Here is a 22,150-nt window from a genome sequence, read left to right as displayed (position 1 = left end):
CATCCTCAGTGCTTAGAATGGTGTTTAATATGTAGTGAATGCTTAATAGTTTGTGGATGAATGGATTATATGTAATAAGAATACAGAGGACCTAGGGAACACCCTGTGAACGTGTAAAGGGGATGTTAAGAACATGCGTACGAGGTCCCTCTTTTCATGGAGCACGGACACATAGAGATGTCATCAGTAGAAAAATAAAAGATTATTATCTAACTCAAACCTGGGCAACACGAGGTAAATGTCAAGGTCACACAGCAAACACACAACTTTCATTTAATGCAAAAAGATCTCTTTTAGGTCAGCCAAGGAGACGTATTATTTAGCATCATATTTCTATTACTAAATTCTGGATTACTCAGTGGCTGTTTGTTCATAATCCGGTTATAGACCAGATTGATCTGTGACCTTAGGTAAGTCATTCCTCTCTCTTGTGCCTCTTAGGAATTTTATGTTGAAAGCATAATGCTAGGGCTGGGTAAAGTAGTTTAAGGAAAACAAAACCAAACCACAGAGGTGACTTCAAGTACAAGAATCTCCAAATACTGGGGGCCTCTGGGAGGACACTAAGAGCATGACTCTGTTTTAATTTTAATGCAGGAGATTTTCCACTCACCAGTGCTTACTTCTCTTGTCTTTCTCATACAGCCGTGAATCCATGTGCCTCTGCCCACTGCAGCCACCTGTGCCTGCTTTCCTCACAGGGGCCTAATTTTTACTCCTGCACTTGTCCTTCGGGATGGAGTCTCTCTCATGATTCTGTGAACTGCTTGAGAGGTACAGTATGCACCTTCAGTGTGCTCCGAAGATGGAGCTTGTCAGTTTGTGCCAAGCAGCAAAAGTGCTAAACCCACTTGCGACTGAGCACGTGCTGTGTTCCTTTTGATTGCGCAGGTGTCCGTGGAAGGTGTGTGTGGGGGGTGGTTTAATTGAGTGCCTCAGTTGTAGCGTAGTTTCTGTACGTGGAACTAATGTTGTCTGTGCGTGTCGCTAGACAGTCTGTGCCTCATATTTTCATTCACCTGGCTACAGACATTGCTGACAAGCTATGGTAGTGGGAAGTTCCAAATTCTGCACTTAAGAAGTAAAAATTCTCAACATTTGTGTGTGGCTTCATTTTCTCACATCCATTGTCTCATTTTTATTCTCATAACCAGTAGTCAGTGATGAGCGTTCTAGCCTCTGGGTCTTCTGACTTTACTATGACCGTGTGACACTTTAAGAAGGAGAGCTGTCTCTGTATGAGATATTTTGTGGTTATTCGAGCAATTTAATCTTCATCTCATCCTAGAAACATTTTACTGGGTCAATTGCAGAGCATGCGGAGGATTATGCCAAGTACTTTAGGGAGTAAGAAAGGAAGGAGAAGATGCTATTTCTTTTGGACTGTGTACTTGTGTATAATAAACCCTTCTTAAAAATCATTCTCCATTGCTGAAAAATCTAGAAATTTACTCTAAACCCAAGTTTCTTTCATTTCTCAGGGAAGAGGAGTGAATGTGTTTTGATGCTGATAAAAATACCTGTAGACAAGTTAAAATGAAATGTTTAATGACACCATATTCTGAAATTAAGAGATAATAGAGTCCTAATCTAGAGGGAAATTTAGTTTTCAAGTGGGAAATATATACTGAATTCAAGAAATTTATAGTGTTTACAGATTATGCAGATATACGCTTACTGAAAGAAAATCAAATTCCATCAGCATATAATGTTGTGCAATGATACTTTATTGATGAAAGATTTTAATTATTTGTAATGCTTACAAAAGGATTGGCATTTGCCATTCTTCCTCAGAGACTTATTATGAACCTAATCTTTGTTGACATTGTTTAATTTAGTGTGTCCTTAGAGTCTTTCAGGAGAAGATTAAACTGGGTTATAGATGTTTTGGATACAAAGCATTCATTCACTGCTCAAAGATTATTGAACTGTGCATTGGGGATTGGTGTAATCAATATTACTGTCTGATGATGATTGATAAGTGTTAATTCTAAATAGTGTCTTTCATTGTTTCATAAATAATTCCACCAGTGGTTTTGCTATGGGTTGACTTCACTCAGGTGGAACTTTTCCAGTATTTCCCCGTTGGATTCTGAGCACTGGTTGGGTAACTGAGTGCCAATATATGCTAACTAAAAAAATGTTACACATTTTTTCCCAATGAGAAGTTTAAAAGAGTTGTTAACATTTATAGATGAAAACATTTTACTTGACTTAATTGTTCAGTAGCCTTTAAAATAGTGTTTACTAAATGTCTGGAATATATTTGGAAGTGCTTGTATGATACAGTTCAGGGAAAAAGCAGAATTGTCCAATATGAGCCTTGTAAAAACATGTAGTCAAAAAGTGGAAGAAGGCCGGGCACAGTGGCTCACGCCTGTAATCCTAGGACTCTGGGAGGCTGAGGTGGGTGGATCGCTCAAGGTCAGGAGTTCGAGGTTGCTGTGAGCTAGGCTGACGCCATGGCACTCTAGCCCGGGCAACAGAGTGAGACTCTGTCTCGGGGAAAAAAAAAAAAAAAAAAAAAAAAGCTGGAAGAAAACACAGACAAGTGCCAATAGTGGGATAAGGGAATTATGAGATATTTCTACATTTTTCTAATTTTATGTTATACAATTTTAAAAGGAGAGCTTTCTCTATATGAAACATTATTTTTATTCTTTAGAAAATATGTTTCCCATAATGCCAGAACCAAATAAACAAAACTTGAGCCAAACATCTCCTCGGCACCCCCTAAAATAACACCAAATACAACAAAGGTTTCTGACTCGGTTTAAGGGGCCCACAGCACTTGCTTCAGTGATTATGTGCAAAATAAGAAGAAAACACTCCTTGCCCTTCTTCCAAGAAAGGGTACATTGCTGGTCAGTTATGGCTTAAGGATGACCTAGGCTGGGGTGGGGGAGGTGGTCGTAGATGTTGCCCTTTAATTACAACACTGATCTCTTATTCCTGACTATAGTCTCTTTATTTCTCTGCTCTAACACTGACGTTAATGGGATAATGACATGAAAAATAGAAATGAAGAGATGATCTTTAATTTCAAAAGACTGAGATATACTGAGCTAGGACAGCTTAACTGTCACCTCCTCCTGAACGCCTTTCCATCCAACTCTAGGTGCTTCTGTGCCTACTCCATCCCATTGTCATAGTGAATTGTAAGGACCCGTATACCTGGTCTTGCCCTCTAGATGCTAAGTCCATTGAAAGTAAAGCCTCTGCCTGATTCCTAGATGTACACTTATTGCCTGCGGCACTTTGTGGTACACGATGGCACTGGGTGAACATTCAGTGAATGACAAGCTCTCCAATATCCATTTTCCTCCTTCCCCAGTCATCTGTTTTTCACCCATTTGCTTCTCAGAAAGGTGTACAGTGTCATAAAATCACTTCTCCTTTTTGCTTTCTCATATAGCACTTTTTGTGCACCCTCTTGTTTCACCTGTTGTTTCGCTGGCCCTTCCAGGGCTCCTCTATCATCACCCCCCACTGTGGCTCTCACACTTTCAGCCAGCACAACATTCAATGATACGCTCCTCTCTGGTCTGTTGCCTGCAAATGCTCCCTGGTGGTAACCTTCTCAAATACATCAGCAGCGATCAGATAAAGGGCCTGAGACACATCCCCAGGAAGCAGTAATGGACAAGGAAGAAGTAGAGCTGGGTGATGTGTAAGGGAAGAGCTCCTCGGAGGAATCAGGAAGGCCTGTGTATGATGGATGAGAAATGCAAAGTTTTTTAGATCCTAAACAATGCTTTGGTTGAGAATTAACTCCAATTAAGCAAAAGGAAGATTACTCATTAAAGAAGGCAGTATCAGGTTTTGAATGAGTAAAATTTCAAACTCCCCTATAAAATTGGGAAATAGTTCCTGTTTTTACTGAAGCAATTTGCATTTATAACATATAATCAATAAATAGTTAAAAATCATCTCGGTATAATTTCACGGTACATCTGAAACTCATAGTGTTCATTTTTTATTATTGCCATGAAACGAAATGAAATGAATGGTAATTCGATAAGCAATAAGTAGTACCTGGCCTGCACTTTTTGCAGAGTAGTAATGAAGAATATAGATTTTTGGGGTCCAAGAGGTCTGGCTGTGTGACCTTGATTAAATTGCTTAATCTCTTTGTATCTCATTTGCATGTTGGGGAGATAACTATGTAACAACCAGGATTAGGAAGCTTCGGGGAGATAAATTAAGTGAAATAATATTTATTTGGTGCCTGCTGTATGTCACGTATTCTCAATAAATAAGGGGTGATTAATATGGCAGTTGTAGTTGTTCAGAAGCAAGGCAGTGTGGAGCAGTTGAGAGAGCAAGGGCTTGGAAGTTCATGGTCCATCCTGTAATACGCTGTTCCTTCAGAAGTCATATAGTGCCTGTAAGTCTCAGTTGCCCCAGCTGCAAACAACTTTGCAGGCTTGTTGTGAAAGACTAGATGCTATATGTTGTAGTGCTTGGTAAAACACAAAGCATTAATAGTTGCAAAATTTACGTTAAATTAAATTTAAATTTGTGGTACGTTAATAAATGCTGAGTTATTTGTCAGTAATAAAAATGACAGGAACAAGGAAAAGTTATTGAGATGTGAAAATAAGTAAAGAAAAAGTGTCAAAGTCATCCTGCTGAGGATGTAGTAGAGCTTCCCAGATTATCAAAATAATGAAAACATCATTTTTATGTCAAGAAAGTTATACAATGATTAATCATTTTATACTTTGTTTTAATATGTGATATCTTCTATATGTATCTTAATAACATAAAGCTTATATTGAAAAGTTTTCCTTTACTCAGAGAAGAGTTTTAAAATAAAACCCCACTCTTGAATTTCATTAATTTAAATGTTTTGATCATGGGACTACAGCCAGGATAAAGATTAAATTATTTTTGAAAAAGGAACTTTTCTTATCTACTAAGGAGGTTAAATGAAATAATAGTTTAAATGGGATATTATGGGGATGTTTAAGTTGAAATGTGTAGATATTTTTGAGAACTTTAGAAGACATTATTTACATATTCACTTATACATCCATTTGTTTATTGTCATGTGGTCATCCATTTAGTTAGCAAATATTTAATAGGCAGCTGTTTTATGCAGGCTCCGTACCAGGCCCTAGGGACACAATAGTTAGCAAATTAGATATAATCATGGCCTTTTGGGAATCAGAATCTGGTGGGGAAGATAGACACTAGTTAAATAACAATTAATGGGATTATAAATTGTATTTATTTATTAATTAAAGTCTCTAGATAACACTTTATGGTGTTGTTTTACTTTCTGAATGTGTTTGAAGCTAGTAAACTGCTGTTCACCAAAAATAGTCTAAAAGTTTTTTTCACTTTTTTTTTTTTGCAAAACCCAACCCTCCTTGAGTATAGTATTACTGAGTTTTGTCTATATGTAGAAATGGAAGAACTTCCTGACTGTGAAGTTTAGCAAACATGGATGGTAAATCCGTATAAGTAAGGAATTAATGAAAAGTAAGGTAAATACCAATCTGCCTTGGAAAAATCCAGACAGTATTGTATGTGGGGTTGGAGGTCTTGTGACACAGCAACACACTGAAACGCTATGGAAGAGCCGTGATTGCCTGATGAAATGTTTACCATACATGTATTTATCACTACAAGGCTGCTATGGCATTTGAGCCCATACAGTGGTAACAATCTACTAATTTCCCTTACTCTAAATGTCTTGGAATAGTGGGATACAATTTTGACTGACATTCTGCTATTTTCACAGATGATCAACCTTTCTTAATAACTGTAAGACAACATATAATTTTTGGAATCTCCCTTAATCCCGATGTGAAGAGCAATGATGCCATGGTCCCCATAGCAGGGATACAGAATGGGTATGATGTTGAATTTGATGAAGCAGAGCAATTCATCTATTGGGTTGAGAATCCAGTAAGTTCTGAATAACATCGAAGTATGTAATTTATTCTTGAAGAGCCTATCTACCCCGATACCCTCTTATAAGCAAACTTTTGTTTGGTGGGTAAAAGGGAAATAGTCCAGAAATGTTTTTTGATCCAATGAAGGATGTAAATGTGAACTTGGCCTGGAGCAAAGATCAAAAACTCTTTCGCTTTAGAACAATAAACAAATTTAAGCTATTTGTATTATTTATTCATTTAGCAAGTATGTAATTAGTGCCTGTAATTTGCCCTGCATGGGACTCCCTGCTTCTAACAGCAGAATACATGCCAAGAAGCAGCAGTCACAAAGCTTGCCCAAGATGAGTTTTAAGCTAATAGAAAATACCAGACTAACATGAAAATCACCATAACACAAGACGAAAGTAGTAGTTTCCTAAGGGAATTCCAAGAAAGCATTTGATGTGGCTGCTGCGCTTTGTTCAGAATCTGCCTCCCGGGTAAGAATAAACACTCCTCCAATTCCCTTTCCCTTGGGACCTTTTCTTCCCCCTTCCAGGCATGAGGAAAGGGCAAGGAGAATATAAACGAGGAAGAAAGGAAAGATTTTTGTGTTCGATGTTTGTCACCCTTCTGCAAAATATACTTCGGGCTTCTGATCCACATCTGTGACTTGGGTTTTCTTTCTTTTTTTTTAAATGATTCTTATGCCTGTGGTTGTTAAGAAATATCTCTGTAGCCAATAGCAAAGGTAGCCTGAATGGTAAGCCTTGTGTATTCCTGTGACACACTTAAAAATCAGTGTTTTTAAAATGTTGCTGGTGTTAGCATCATACACGTTGAGCCTACCCAATGGTGCTGAACCTTTGTGTGCTAAAGAAACGCAGCAGCTGGCGGTAGCCACTGTGAAGCAAGTGCTCTTATGCAGAAGCTGTGGCCGTGAAGCCCCTCACCTCCTCCGGTCTTTCTTCCCAGGGTGAAATTCACAGAGTGAAGACAGACGGCACCAACAGGACCGTGTTTTCTTCTCTATCTATGTTGGGGTCTTCTATGAGCCTGGCCTTAGATTGGGTATCAAGAAACCTTTATTCCACCAATCCCGGAACTCAGTCAATCGAGGTAATGATTCCATAATACTATTTACACACACACTGGTTTCAGATTCATATAAAACCTATTCTCAGTAAATGCTCTCATGGATTTTGGGATTATTTTTAAGCAAGCGGCAGAAGGTAAGAGATGTTAGTGTTAACTCTCAAGGTGTCTGAAGCTAAGGAGGAAAATCACCTTAAAAATGAATTCTTGAAACTTGCTGCTGCCTTATTTTGTTTCCTCCTAATTATCAATCCCACCTTGTTCCTATAAAACTATAAAAAGAATACTATAAAAGTATTTTAGGTAATTTATAAAATAATATATAAGAAGATAACTAAGAAATTACGTAAGGTATTCAACATGAATTGAAGATTATGGTAGGTGGGGAATTTTCATTATTTTTCCTCATCTAATCATTAGTTCAGTTCTCAACCTAATTTATAAGTTACCTCTGTTCTTAAATGTAAATCTTTTTATGACTCCAATATAGTTTTTCTAACAGTGAAACAGAAGGTAGAAACATGATTCTAATTCCTGTGATACTCTCCTCTTTGAGATAAGTGTTCTTTTTACTCTAATTTCCAGAAGAAATTCTAGATGAGATGCAGGTATGAAATCACATGAAGTAAATCAGAGGTAACTTGATTAATATGGGTTTGCTCCACTATGGGACGAGGATAAAACATGTAAGGGATTATTAATTCATAATAATTTTGAAAGTGAAACCTCCTAAAGCAAGGAGAGGGTTTTGTGAGAGGGAAGGTTAGTAAAGCCCTGTAGAGTGACAATCCACTGCTTTACGTGGGCACCAGCACATATGCTTGTTGTTCTTTGGGACATTCAGACAGATAGATCCTGAAGGTGAAGAAGGTACACAGCAGCCTGGTGGCTGATTTAGAGCGGATTCTACAGGAGGAGCTCACGCTGGAACAGTGCTTTATGGTTTACAAGGGTCTTTCGCAAACATCATGCCGACATTCCTGAGTAGCCTGTTCACCATGAGAGGGAAATTTGCAAGATGGACAAATGCTAACCCACAGAGTATCTCAACCTAGGTAGAATCGTCAGGTGTTAACACTAGGGGACCCTTGGAGGCTCATCTGGTTCAAGCCCTTATTTTTTTATGTAAGAAATTGAGGCCTACAGAAGTTAAGCAATTGTCTTAAACGGTCAGCTTCACTGCCCTGATTCCTGGGCAGCGTTCCCTCTTTGCTCTGTTATAAACTGCAACTTCGATGATCCTGACTGATTTGACCCTCTTTGACAGGGGCAGAAGATATTTTTCACAATTTCAACTAAAAATATCATCCTCCCATCAAAATATAGACAACATTTACTGCCTAAGACATTTAATACCAAATTCATATCTCTCTAGAGTCCCCTCAGTGCAAAGCAGGCTTAATTCCAAATGACAGTCAATATGTTCTTATACTGTGTCTTAGTCTCTTGCTTGGTAAATGGGGTTTTTTTGTTTTAACTTGATAGTTTTCAGAATTAGATAACATGTCTTCCCGTCAGCGTTGGGTACAGTGAAACGGCAGCCTGGTGGAGACGAACTGAGGATGTATGTACGGGTGTGTACTGGTGGGGCCACTTGAAGCACATAAGCCAACAGCCTGCAGTTGTGCCTCAGCACAGTGTGGTACAGAGGAAAGATAATTTGATTTGGAGCCCAAAGACCTGGCTTTGTGTCTGCTCATTTTGTTCATTCATTTAACAAGCAGCAGTAAATGCTCTCTGTGGATCAGTCCCATGGTTGGTCCTTGATATTCAAAGATGAGTAAAACATATTTCTGCCTTTAAGTCCCTCACACATCTGAGAGACAGACACATGAACAAATACCTGTGCTCCAGTGTGGTAATAGCGGTGCCTAGAAAGTGCTAGTGATTGGGGACAGAGGTAAAAGTGAGGGAAGGGAAAATGCAGGCTTCCCACTAGCGGGTACTTGTGAGCAGAGTCTTGAAGAGTGACTAATAAGTCCCCCCTTATCTGAGGGTTTTGCTGTCTGAGGTTTCAGTTACCTGCAGTCAACTGTGGTCTGAAAATACAGTATGATAAGATATTTTGAGAAAGAGAGAGAGAGAGAGAGACCACATTCACATAACTTTTGTTACAATATATTATCCTTGTTCTATTTTATGATTGGTTATTGTTTATGAATTAAACTTTATCATAGGTGTGTATGTACAGGAAAAAACATAGTATATACAGAGTTTAGTACTATCTGAGGTTTTAGGCATCCATGGGTGGTCTTGAGGACATATCCCTCATGGATAAGGGGGCACCACTGTATTTATTTCTGCCAGATGAAGAAGTAGGGAAAAGGTATCCCAGGCAGAGAAAAACACTTAATAAAGTCCCTGAAATATGGAAATGCATTTTGTGACTGGGGACAGCATTGTATTTTGTATTTTCTCCACTCTTGAGCTACTTGACCTTAGAGAAATTACTTAACTTCTCGGAGCCTCTGTTTTCTTATCGGTAAAATGGGATTAGGAGCTCAGCAGGTAAAAGTACATCTTACTGCAGTGTCCTTTAAATACAGAACACTGTTTCCCTCAAATTATCAGTATATTTAGAATATCCATAAGAGACCTATGGGAATAATGACCCAAGGGTAAATTGCCCTTTTAATGTTTTTATTGGTTTTTCTCCTAGGTGATATAAATTGTAAGCAATTCTTCCTGGTGATTTGTAGATTAATTAAGGAAATAGGAATAATGTCCACTCACTGTTTACCTGTATAATATTCCTTCCAGCATAAGAGTAATTCACATTTAATTCCTTGAAAATAAAATCCACTTGAAAATAAAAGAGAAACATTGAAGAAATTGTTTTCCACTAGGGGTAGCTGTGTGCCCATTCACTAAAAGAAATTTTATAGCTGAAATGTGAAGCCTACTGAGTGGCTGTGTGGCAGCAAGAGCGTAATACATTCCAGAAAACGAGGAAAGGAACTTTCCTTTCAACCAAAGAGATAGGAAAAGGAGAAAGATTGTAGCAGAAAGAGGCAAATTGAAAAAAGAAAAATTATCTTATTCCAAGTGGGAATGAAAGGTGCCAGAAAGGCTGGGCTTGGTGGCTCACGCCTGTAATCCTAGCACTCTGGGAGGCCTGTAATCCTAGCACTCTGGGAGGAGTTCAAGACCAGCCTGAGTAAAAGCAAGAGAGACCCTGTCTCTACTGAAAAACTAGAAAAATTAGCTGGCGTCATGGCATGTGCCTGTAGTCCCACTTGGGAGGCTGAGGCAGGAGGATCTCTTGAACCCAGGAGTTTGAGGTTGTAGTGAGCTAGGATGACACCACTGCACTCTACCTGGGACAACAGAGCAAGACTCTGTCTCAAAAAAAAAAAAAAAGTATGTGCCAGACAGGCATGAGAGAGAAAAATTTAGAGAGAAGAACTAGGTAGAGAAGAAGGTTGTGTATGTGTGTATGAGGGAGAGAGAGAGAGAGAGAGAAACACAGACACAGATACACAAATAATCTATTTGCATTGAACAGTAATTTTATAGAAAAACTTTAATGCAAATCAACAGGCATTTTCTGATATCTTATTATTTGTGTCTTTTTCTCAGGAGCATATTAAAATAGCCTGATTCCTGTAAAAAGCTTGCTCCTCGTCCAATAAACCATGTTTCTATGTGCTCTATCAGGGTCCTGTTAACATTGTGATTATTACAATAATAATTACAAATAAATAATTGGGAAAGCCATAAACCTCTCCAGGCCTGTTTTTCATCCTCTGTAATACAGACATAGTAATGGTGTCCACCTTACAGAATTATTTGTGAGGATTATACACAACAGTGCTTAGTCTAATGTCTGGTACATAGAAAGTGACCTATAAAAAAAAGGAGATATTTATTGAGCACAGTTGTGCTGGGTGCTGTGCTAAGTGCTCTCTGTATTACCTCTTAGTCCTGTGAGCTCTGTGCAGAAGGCGCCACTATCATCCACAATGCACTGATAAAAAAACTAAGTTTAGGAGGTGACTTTAGTTGCCTCCGGTCATACAGTCAGTACCTGGCAGGGCGGAGATTTCAGCTGGTGTCAACAACTCAGGTTGTTGACTTGGAACAAAATTTGCTGTAACCCTGAGTGAATTTGCACTGTTTTGATGAACTGTGTTGGCAGTGATGGGGCCACTGAGTACCATGGCCTAGCGGGTGGGGTGCAGGAAAGCTAAGGGGTTCCCATTTATTTTCTGGGGTTTTCTCTTAGCTTTTTCTGGGGGCATTTTTTGCAGTTTCTTCAGGCAGTGGTTCTGTATGTGTATCTTTTGAATCTTTATCTTATCTGTAAAATTGTTCTCTCCTGAAATTTTAAGTGAATTGGAAGTCGGAATTTGGGGGGTGATTTTGCATTTCTTACTCTTATTTTCTATTGAGCTGATTTCCTCATACCCCTGAAATGCAATTAGAGATTATCTGAATCTCATGCAAACTCCCTCTCATACATGCCTAATCGTGCTTTGGAATTTGTTGTGTATGTAAGTTCCCCTTCATCTCAGCTTTCTTTGTTTCCCCATTATCAAACTCAATTCTAATAAGTGATTTTATGCTATAGGTTTCCACACTGCGGGGAAATATCAGGTACAGAAAGACGCTGATCACCAATGATGGAACAGCTCTTGGAGTTGGCTCTCCAGTTGGCATAACTGTTGATCCTGTTCGTGGGTGAGTGTTCATAGTGGCATGTGTCTTCTATGCAGCACCATTCTTGTTAATGTCGTGATCTGATAAAATGGAAGATTTCAAGCTTAGTACATTTTCTTATTTCACATGTCAACATTTGAAAAATATCAATCTCAGTGAGAAAGAGAAATAGCTCTGAGCTATATTTAATGTGAAAGATATAATTTGTATCTTGTTTTATGTTCTTCAAAGTGATAACACTGGACTTAAAATTAATTCCAAACAAGCTAGAATTTCAGGAAATTTAAAATAGAATTATAAGAATGGGGCAACATGCAGTGGCTCACACCTGTAATCTGAGCACTTTGGGAGGCTGAGTTGGGAGGATTGCTTGAGGCCAGGAGTTTGAGACTAGCGTAGGCAACATAGTGAGACCCCATCTCTACAAAATATTAAAAACTGAGCCAGGCATGGTAGCACATGCCTATGTTCCTGGCTACTTGGGAGACTGAGGCAGGAGGATCACTTGAGCTCAGGATTTTGACATTGCAATAAGCTATGATGACACCACTGCACTCCAACCTGGGTGACAGAGCAACCCTGTCTCAAAAAAAAATTAATAAGAATGGACATTATAGTCTGACTTTGAAAAGACACAGGAAGCTCTAAGGGAGTATATACCATTTGCAAGTCGACCTTGAAGGATGAGAAGGCTTCCTGTAGGTGGAGAATGGATTGGAACCAGGGAGTGGTAGTGGAGGCCAAGAGAGCAGCGAGGGAACAGAAGTGCGGTGGTGTTGAGCACGATTGTGGTGACTGTGGAGAAGACCCGAACCAGAGGCTCTGAGTAGGGGACAGTTGACCAGATGGGAGATATAGCAGCTAAGGTCATTTGGGGACAAATCATAGAGGACCTTTAAGGTCATGCTGAGGAGTTGGACTTTATTCATTGGAGTAATATGGAGCCAGCAGGGAATTTTGAGGAAGGGAATAATAAAACCAAATCTGTATCTCAGAAAGGTTGGTCAGGATTGGAGTGGAGAGAAGTCAGAAGCAGGGACACCAGTTAGGAGAAAATGGTCTTAATGGAGATAGGCTAGCGTCCTCTGGTCTGTTTGATCAGTTATTGATTTTGTTGAACTACTATACTGTATTATAAACCAGAATAATAAATTGTAAAATAAGAACATTCATTTTTTTTTTTAAAGAGATTGTCATGTCATTCCAAGTGGATTTTGACTTTCTGTTTGAAAGTCATTAGATTCTTGGGCTTGGAAGGGAACTGAAGGAGTAATTTGTATGAGTTCTCTGCTTTAAATAAGGATGGCATGCAAACCAAATCCAATTCTTAAATGGTACAAAAAGCAAGTTCCATTCTATTCTTGCTGGGTTGTCCTAGTTTTCAGTTATTCTTTCTGGAAGAAGGAGCATCTTAGATTTAAAGTTCCACTTTTGAAACTTAAGGTTGCCCACTATTCATTTTTCATTCATTGAAGACATTTCTCTGTTGTGCACCTACCTGTTGTTGGGTGGTGTATTAGTTAAGATAGGCTAACTGTTGAAGCAAGTAAACTAAAAAATATGTAATGGCTCAAAGAAAATAGAAATTTATTTGTCTTTCATATGAGCATAGGGTTTGGGCAGAAGGTGGGAGGAAGTTTTACTCTACATAGTCATTTGGGGACCCAAGCTGATGGGGGCTCTGCTATCTTCAGTAGGAGGCTTCTAAGGTCATTCTGAGTGTCAACATACTTTGAGTGGTAAAGGGAAGAACATTCAGGAATTTGCTGGGAAGTTTTCATGGGGCCAGGCCTAAAAATAGTGCACACCATGTCTGCTCACATTCCTTAAGCTAGAATTCAGTCACATGACCACAACTAATTGCAAGGAAGGACAGTCAGACTAGCTTTTTACCCAGAAAGAAGAGGTAGACATTGATTTTGGCATGTGGAAGCATTCTTTTTCATGGAGCCATAGTGGGCAATTTAGGGAGTGCATACAATGATGATTAAAGATCCAATTTGTAACCTCAAGAATTTATACCTTAGTAAAAAGGATAAAACCTTGTATGAATAACAATATTCCAGGTTCATATATGCTTAAGAGCTATAAGAGAGCCTAAAAAATTGGGATGATAGTGCTACGGAGAGAAGACTTTTCAGCTTGGTGGAGGTGATGTCATTTGGACTGGATCTTAAAGCGTACATAGAATTTCACAAGGTAGAGCTGGCTTTGAAGATATCACTCAGGATATGATGGAAGGAAAGTCATGAGCAAAGGGGTAGAAAAATGAGGGTTTGTTCAAGTACCTAAGAGTAGCCCTGTTGGGTTGGGAGGCAATTAGAAGAGCTTAGAATTTTTCCAGAGGAGGTAAGAGAAGAAACAGGACAGAGACTTGTGGATATAATGTCTTGGATGCTCAGTAAAGAGAAAGTCTTGAGAAAGTTGTGATCAATGTTATTGAACCAGTTTCTGCAGAAAAATATCTCTGTAGATGATCACTAGTAAGGGGTTGAGGCAATTATAGAGTCTCTGGTGACATTTGAGAGAAGATGTTCAGTAGAGATAGAAGAAGTTAGAGTGAAAGGAAGATGAGGAAATGTGACTACTCTTTTAATTGAAAAGTTAGGGAAAGATAAACTTGTAGGTCAAAATGTAACAGAAAAATATCTTTTAGAATAGGGAAATCCAAGCATATTTTTAGGAGCAGATGAAAGATCAATGATGAAGAAATAATTGATTGAGTGTGAAAGTTTTGGAGAAGGAATTAGAAATTTATGAAGAATAGGAGCAACTTGAATCAGCCGATTTGGGGAACATTATATAAAGTCAGCTGTGCATGAGAATGCTCAGCTAAGATTAGGGAGCTTACCTTTTTAGTGAACTTAGAATTCACAAGGTTTTTGTGCTATGTCCAGCAAACCCTTGGTAGCCTGGAATGGGAGAGAAGAAAGAAAAAAAATGGCAGGAACTCAGAGTTGGAGATTAGCAAGTTATGCACAGTGGGAGCTCAAAGTAATAAATAAGCATATTGTTGAAACGGTTACATATGTCCAGGTATGTTACATACCTATAATGTCCAGATATAGAGGGATTGGAGGTTTGGGAGCTCAGGCAGGGTTTAAGGGCAAAGTACAAGTTTAACAGGAAAAATCAAATTGGAGCAGGGAAGAGATGGGAGACTTTGGTCAAAGCAGAGAATTTCAAAGTTTGAGAACTTAGAGGCAGAGAAGTTTAGAGTTGAAGATGAAGTTCATGGGATGAGTGTATTGATTTGGTGGTAGAAGAGGTATGTGAATAAAGACTACTTGAATTAAGGAGTTTGAGGACTTTTGAGAACAGAGAGTAGGAGGATTGTCTATTGAAGCTATAGCAAGAGGTGAGATCAAAGGGAATTAAAATTTGTCTTCAAGTCTAGAAGTTATGTCTTCAGTGGAAATGGAAAGCAGCCCTTCGTTCGTTTTAATGAATTTTCATATATTGTAGACTGGGCAAATGCTGTGCGATGATTATGGCTCCTGTGTACATATATATTGAGTACAGTTCATTGGTATCACTCTGAAACAGAAAAAAAAATAAGCCATACATACCCCCTGTCAGCTTGCTAATGGGATTCCACTCTCTCAGGAAAGTGTTACTCATTATTTCTCCTGCTTTCTGCATTAGTTTTCAAAACTCTGCATTTTTCATCACAGAAATCAGGTTAGGTGATTAAGCAGCTGGTCTTGTGGTTGATGGTGATTTGGAGAAGAATTAAACAAGAGGTCTGATAAGTGAACAGGGAGATATCTTGACAACTTTTCGCATTGGCTTTGGCCTTCCCAGTGTAATCAGAATATGTGCTTCTCTGAAGACGTTGCTGTAGGCTTGTTCTTTGTCATATGTTTCCCACACATCTGACCAAACTAGAGGTTCAGCCACCAATGGAAACCCTAGCTTCTTGTTTTAGACACCATTTAAAATGGCCTCTACCCTAGTAATAATTGGGAAATAGACGTTGACAGAACATTGGTTAAGCGCTCCTCCGCATTGTATGCAACAAGGCACTGATGTGTCAGACTTTGTGTATTGGATGGGAAGCATCTTGAGGACAAGAAGTACACATTTTTGTTTAAATGTTTAACTTTATAAATGTCATTCACTCTAATCCACCCCCTGTTTTGTTAAATGCTGGTGTTTCTCATGGTTGTAGAAAACTGTACTGGTCAGACCAAGGAACTGATGGTGGGGTTCCTGCCAAGATCGCAAGTGCTAACATGGATGGCACATCTTTAAAAGTTCTCTTCACCGGGAACCTTGAACACCTGGAGTTTATCACCCTTGACATCGAGGAGCAGAAAGTCTACTGGGCAGTCACTGGAAGAGGAGTGGTACGAGCACACTTTCAGTCTTTACTGCTGGGCTTGTGTGGTTGATACTGAGTGTTCTGAGTTGTCTGGCAGTGGTTCTTGAGCAATCTTACTTGGCAACATGTACCAATGTTTTATTGCCCTTTATCCAATAACTTCTCTCCCTTGAGCAAATCTCGCCATAGTTAAAGTCCAGTTGTTTAAAGCACGTGCCCAGTTCCCTGTAGAGGAACTACAGAGGAGTAGCTCACAACACTCAGGTGAACTGGTCCCTCCTTCGGCAGCTCCCCTCATTTCCCTGTGCCCTGGCCTTCTGGCACTTCGGTCAGTTTCTAGGGCATAACTCAGTCTTGTAACTGCTGGGTTCCCTTGTCGAGGGAGGCGTGATGCCAAACCTGGCTTGACTCTTTCACCAATACGCAGCTCAGATGCTGGCACAGAGAAGGCACTTGAGACAGGTTTTTGGAGTGAAATTAAACCAGCTACATCTACATTTTATTTTCCTTCCAGAAGAAGACTACTTGTCATTTCTTTCAGGAACTTCATGCTTATGAGTTCATTTCCAGTTTGCTAAAGTCATTTGGACTAAAGTTTCTTACCTGTTCTAATATAACAGTGCCATCCCTGGCCTTCTTCCAGTCTTGCTGTCTTCTGTGATTGTATGGGGCGTGTTTCCTATTCTCATTACAGAAATTGTTGGTGAGGATGTTAAACCCAGGGTCAGTGAGCTCCTGTGTAATGGGCTACACTCAGACACTTAAGTATATCCTTGCCCAAACTATCACACACAGGGACTAGTGGTTTAGTCCCTTTTTCTTCACCATGCCGTCTGAGAAAGTCCACTGCCTGACTTGAGCTCTATCTTCATTATGAGTGAAAGGGGCATAATATTTGCTCCGTGTAGTTGTGACTATCAAATCAGAGAATAGATATGAAAAATCTCTGTAAAGGAGGGAGTGATATGTAAATGTGAGGTATTATAATTAGGAGAATATTAGTTTTAAGATGTTCTCTTATTTCACGACTAATCGGTAAAACTAATGAAAATTCTGATTCTTTAGATTGAAAGAGGAAACGTGGATGGAACAGGTCGAACGATCCTGGTACACCAACTTTCCCACCCCTGGGGAATTGCAGTCTTTGGTTCCTTCCTTTATTATACTGATGAACAGTATGAGGTCATTGAAAGAGTTGAGAAGGCTACTGGGGCCAACAAAGTAGTCTTGAGAGACAATATTCCAAATCTGAGGGGACTTCGAGTTTATCACAGACGCAGTAAGTATTTGTCGCTGAAACATATTCATGGATGTATACTGCACATTCACACATCTACACACTTACATCTATGAGTGCATGCCCACACACGGTCCCATGTACACACACATGCATACAAATTGAAGTTACCCAAAATATTTTAAAGAATGATAACCATGTCTTAAGCATGGTTCAGTGTCAAAGGCTAATCTGGCATCTGAAAGCCTAGATTGGCTTCAGAGTAAGTTTATTTTCTTTCTTTTCCCATTACTTTTAATTCCTCACTTTGCTTTTGCTTCATAGCATTCCCTGACATATGATCTACTAGTTTGTTTATTGTCTGTGTTGCTTGTTAGAATATAACCTCCATACAGGCAGGCATTTTGTCTGTCTTGTTTACTGCTCTGTACCTAGTAACAGGAATAGTGCCTGGCACAGAGAAAGTGTTCAGCAAGTATTTGTTGGATGACTGCTGCTGGACAAGTGCTAACAGGATAGGATTTTTAATCTTAAAACGAATACTTTTCATTGTTGCCTATTTCAACATGTTATTCTTTCAAAGATAATCTAACTTTTGCTTTGCCCCCTTAAATTAGCATTATGATATAGGGGTTATTTTTTTACAGTGTTGACATATTTTATAGCTTTTAGTCTCCAACCAAAGTTTATCAATTTGTTTCCTGCCCTATAACCTAGGTTTGTCACTTGGTATTTATTTTTATTGCATGTGAAAAAAATGCATGCTATAAAAATTAATATCTTTATTTTTGTAGAGAATATTCTTTAAATACTCTTATTTTATATACTTTAAAACAAATGTCCACCACATTGTTGATCATGTAATTAAAGTGATAAAATTTTAAGTGCATGGATCAAGAGGGCAAAAATGAACAGATTTGTATACTGACCTCCCTAATCCTTGCATGATTTTCAGAAGAAGAACAATTGAAGCTCCATTCTCTAACTATTATAAAATAATTGGGGTACTGTTTTAATACTGTTAAGTGTTATTATATAGGCTCTAGCCTTTCTAATATAGTTTTTAGTTTGTTAACTCAGCTACTATATGTTTGTTATTAATTTTCGTAATGAATTATTTGGCAACCAAATTTTAAAAATTTGAGATGGAGCGGCAAGTAAGTACGGTCAAAAGTTACAAACTGATTTTTGATTTCATTTAGATGCTGCTGAATCCTCAAATGGCTGTAGCAACAACGTGAATGCCTGTCAGCAGATTTGCCTGCCTGTACCAGGGGGATTGTTCTCCTGTGCCTGTGCCACTGGATTTAAACTCAATCCTGATCATCGGACCTGCTCTCCATATAACTCTTTCATTGTTGTTTCGATGCTGTCTGCAATCAGAGGCTTTAGCTTGGCAGTGTCAGATCATTCAGAAGCCATGGTGCCAGTGGCAGGCCAAGGTATGCCAACTCCAATAAAAGTGAGATTTGACTCCGTCTGGTGCCAAGTTGAAATCCTTGGTGTTGTAAAAGCATTTCTTCATGTTTGGCTTCAGCAAATAATGAAGCTTGTCTTTCCCTTTAAATCACCTGGCTCAGCTTAAAGTGGTTCTCAAACTTTAGTGTGCATCCAAGTCAGCTGGAGGGCTCGTTACACCATAGCTAGAGGCCCCATTCCCAGATTTTTCTCATTTAGTAGTCTAGATGGGGCTAGAGAATCTGCATGTCTATTATAACAAATTCCCAGGGTGATGTTGCTGGCCCATGGACCACACTGAGAACCACAGGCCTTGAGCAATATAGAATGTAGCATGAGTTTGCAAGAAGTATTACAGAGTTGGTTTTCAAAAGAACTGTGTTCTTACTGTTCAGTGGAGATTTAGGGTAGAAGGTATACTACTAGTTAATACAGTAATGACATAGTCCATATTTGGTGAATTGAAGTAAAAGAATTCATAGTATTGGTGTCTCATTAATAATCACTTTATGCTTATGAACTGTGAGTTGATAACTTGCCTCCTAGATGAACCAAGGTTTTTAGGTATATGTTACCATAAGAGGAACTAAGAGTTTTCTAGCATCACAAAGAGTATGTCACAGGCTAAAGACAGCAAAAGAAAGAAAGAAAGAAAGAAAGGGAGAGAGAGAGAGAAACAGAAAGAAAGAAAGAGAGAGAGAGAAAGAAAAAAGAAAGAAAAAGAAAGGAAGAAAGGAAGGGAGGAAGGGAGGGACGGTAGAAAGGAAAGAAAAAAGGATGAAGATATTGACGGGAGGGAAGGGATAGTCAGAAGAGTCAGAAATGAATCTGGAGAAAGGAGTCGGCTTCTAGCACCATACATGCTCCTGCTTGATGGGCATATTAATATTTAAGTGTACTCATGACTCATCTTTGTTTTTCCATATCTAAAAAGTTATGGATCTAAGTTATCATCTTGTAAAGATATTAAAAATTCAGTGTTTTTTTCCTCCCAACTTCTCATTTAAAAAATTTTCAAAGCCGGAAAAGTCGAAAGGTATAGCAAACATTTTTATACCCTTCACCAAGATTTGACAATTGCTAACATTTCGCTATGTTTTAGCTCTCAATCTGTGTGTATGTGTGTGTGTACATACATATACATACACACTCATTTTTTATGAATCTTATGAAAATGAATTTCAGATATCATGACACTTTACCCCTTCATACTTTAGTACACAGCTCCAAAGGGCATTATCATCTAATACTCATATTCATATTTCTCCAGTTGGCCTCAGAATGTTTTAGTTAGCTGTTAGCTGGGATTCATGCATTGCATTGGGAATATCTCTTTAGTTTCTTCTAATCTGGAGTAGTCACCCCTAGCTTTTCGCTACAACATTGAAGTTTCGAAGAGGCAGACCTGTTGTCTTTTCGACTCCCACACTGAGACTTTGTCTGAGTATTTCTTCATGGTGTCATTTAACCTTTCAGTTTATACCCTGCATTTCCCATGAAATGGAAGTTAGATCCAATTGTTTGTTAGATCAAGGTTAAACACATTTGGCAAGAATACTTTATAGGCGATGCTATGTACTTGATACAGAATCTTATCAGGAAGAACGTAATGTCAGCTTGTCTTGCTCTTAGTGATGTTTGATTTTGATCACTTGGTTAAGGTGGTCACCACTAAATCCTTGCTTTTTAAATGTATATTTTTCTCTTTTTTGATTTGTATGAAATCTGTGGAGTCTCAATTTGGCCCGCAAAATATCTTGCTTCTCAAGCTCTTTACCCACTGGTTTTAGTAGCCATTGATAATCCTTGTCCGAAATGATTCTTTAATTGGGGGTTGCAAAATGGTGATTTTCTTATTCTATCATTCCTTCTACATTTATTAGATAATATTCTGTTATAAGGGAAAATTCTCCTTTTTCTCCAATTTATCTTTTAAGAAAATTTATTATCATTGTGGATTCAAGTTTTTATTTTTCACATTCAGCGTGTTATAATCAATAACTGCAGTTACTCCTTTGGTGTTCCAATTGATCCATTTGGTCAGGGAGAGCCTCTTAGTTGGCCACCTGCATGCTTCTGACACGGTCACATCAGTGTTTGAGTGCTTCCTTGCTTCTTTGTACATTAAGCTGTTCCATGCTCACCTTGTACCTTCCCAGCCCAAACCTACAATCAACCATTTCTCCCAGGAGCCAGAGCTCCTTATTGTGGGAAATGGTTTTTAGAAACCAAGATCTGGGTGGTAGTTGTGCTCATTGCATCTGGGAAGAAAAGGAGTTTTATTTTGTAATGGGGAGATGGTCAGAGTAGGGGGTTGGGAATAAGGGTTTCAGAGGAAGTTCAGACATGTAAAAGTTCTAGTTCCAGCCAGAGCATTGTTTAACGATCTTTCCAAATCATTCCAGGACGAAATGCACTGCATGTGGATATTGATGTCTCTTCTGGCTTTATTTACTGGTGTGATTTTAGTAGCTATGTGACATCTTATAATGCAATTCGTAGAATTAAACCAGATGGGTCATCTTTGACAAACATCGTCACACATGGGATAGGACTAAATGGAGTACGTGGTATTGCAGTGGATTGGGTAGCAGGTATGTAAGCTGTATAGTGATTTTATTGTGTTTGCATCTTGGTTGTCTTATTTTATGCTAGAAAGTTTAACCTAACTACATGTGTCACAGATTTGTTTTTCTAGTCAATTATTGAGCTCATTTAAGATAATTTGAATTGTACATTTAGATTAAGCCATGTGTTGAATAAATGATAAAGTGTTTCATTGACAAATTCATAACTGATTGATCATTTTATTCTATTATTAACATAATGAAAACTGCAGGCAAAAATGGCTAGAAATATTAAATTTTGTGGATTTGTTTTTTTCTACTCTTAGATTTGTACACTTTCTCTATCAGTTATAGTGAAATGCCTGACCCAATACTGCATTAACTTAGTTGTATTGATTCATGGACACAAGCTTGAATTACCACTCATTTTTAATGACACATTGGGAGAAAAATGTATTATAATTTTTGGAATGTAATCTAATTCTATACAAAATAGTTATTGCATGTTATCAAGCTTTGTAAGTAGCCATCTCTTAGAAATATTAACATGTATTATGAAATCTGGATATTATAAGAGTTTATTGCAAAATGTAAACATGGTAGTATGGTTAAATGAGGCTTTAATTGGATTTCCAAACCCCATTCCTGATTACACATTTACTATATCTGAGGGTATAGATAAAGCAGAGGTCAGCAAACTATGGCCTGTGGGTCAAAGGCAGCCCATTGCCTATTTTTGTAAATAAAATTTTATTGGATCACAGCTATGCCCTTTTGTTTATGCACTGTCTATGGCTGCTTTCATGTTACAATGGCAGAGTTGGGTACTTGTGAAAGAAACCATATGCTCTGCAAAGCCTGAAATATTTACTGTCTGGCCCTTTACAGAAAATGTTTGCCAACCCTGAATTAAAAAGGATTGGAA

General features: G+C 38.5%; 1 protein-coding gene across 1 annotated transcript in view; it reads left to right on the top strand.

Moving 5' to 3' along the window:
* LRP2 (low density lipoprotein receptor-related protein 2) overlaps positions 1-22,150 on the top strand; it is a 201,514-nt gene that overhangs the window by 108,480 nt on the left and 70,884 nt on the right. Inside the window, exons 31-38 of the mRNA XM_012650705.1 lie at positions 646-774; positions 5,750-5,916; positions 6,861-7,004; positions 11,551-11,660; positions 15,811-15,988; positions 17,029-17,242; positions 18,403-18,642; positions 21,064-21,252. Coding sequence (XP_012506159.1) covers positions 646-774; positions 5,750-5,916; positions 6,861-7,004; positions 11,551-11,660; positions 15,811-15,988; positions 17,029-17,242; positions 18,403-18,642; positions 21,064-21,252 — 1,371 coding nt within the window. The remainder of the gene's footprint in view (positions 1-645; positions 775-5,749; positions 5,917-6,860; positions 7,005-11,550; positions 11,661-15,810; positions 15,989-17,028; positions 17,243-18,402; positions 18,643-21,063; positions 21,253-22,150) is intronic.

The sequence above is a fragment of the Propithecus coquereli genome, unplaced genomic scaffold (genome assembly GCF_000956105.1).
Source record: "Propithecus coquereli isolate 6110/MARCELLA unplaced genomic scaffold, Pcoq_1.0 Scaffold34, whole genome shotgun sequence".
NCBI classification, from domain to species: domain Eukaryota; kingdom Metazoa; phylum Chordata; class Mammalia; order Primates; family Indriidae; genus Propithecus; species Propithecus coquereli.
Note: the sequence above shows the minus strand (reverse complement) of the source record. Positions and strands in the feature narration are given on the sequence as shown.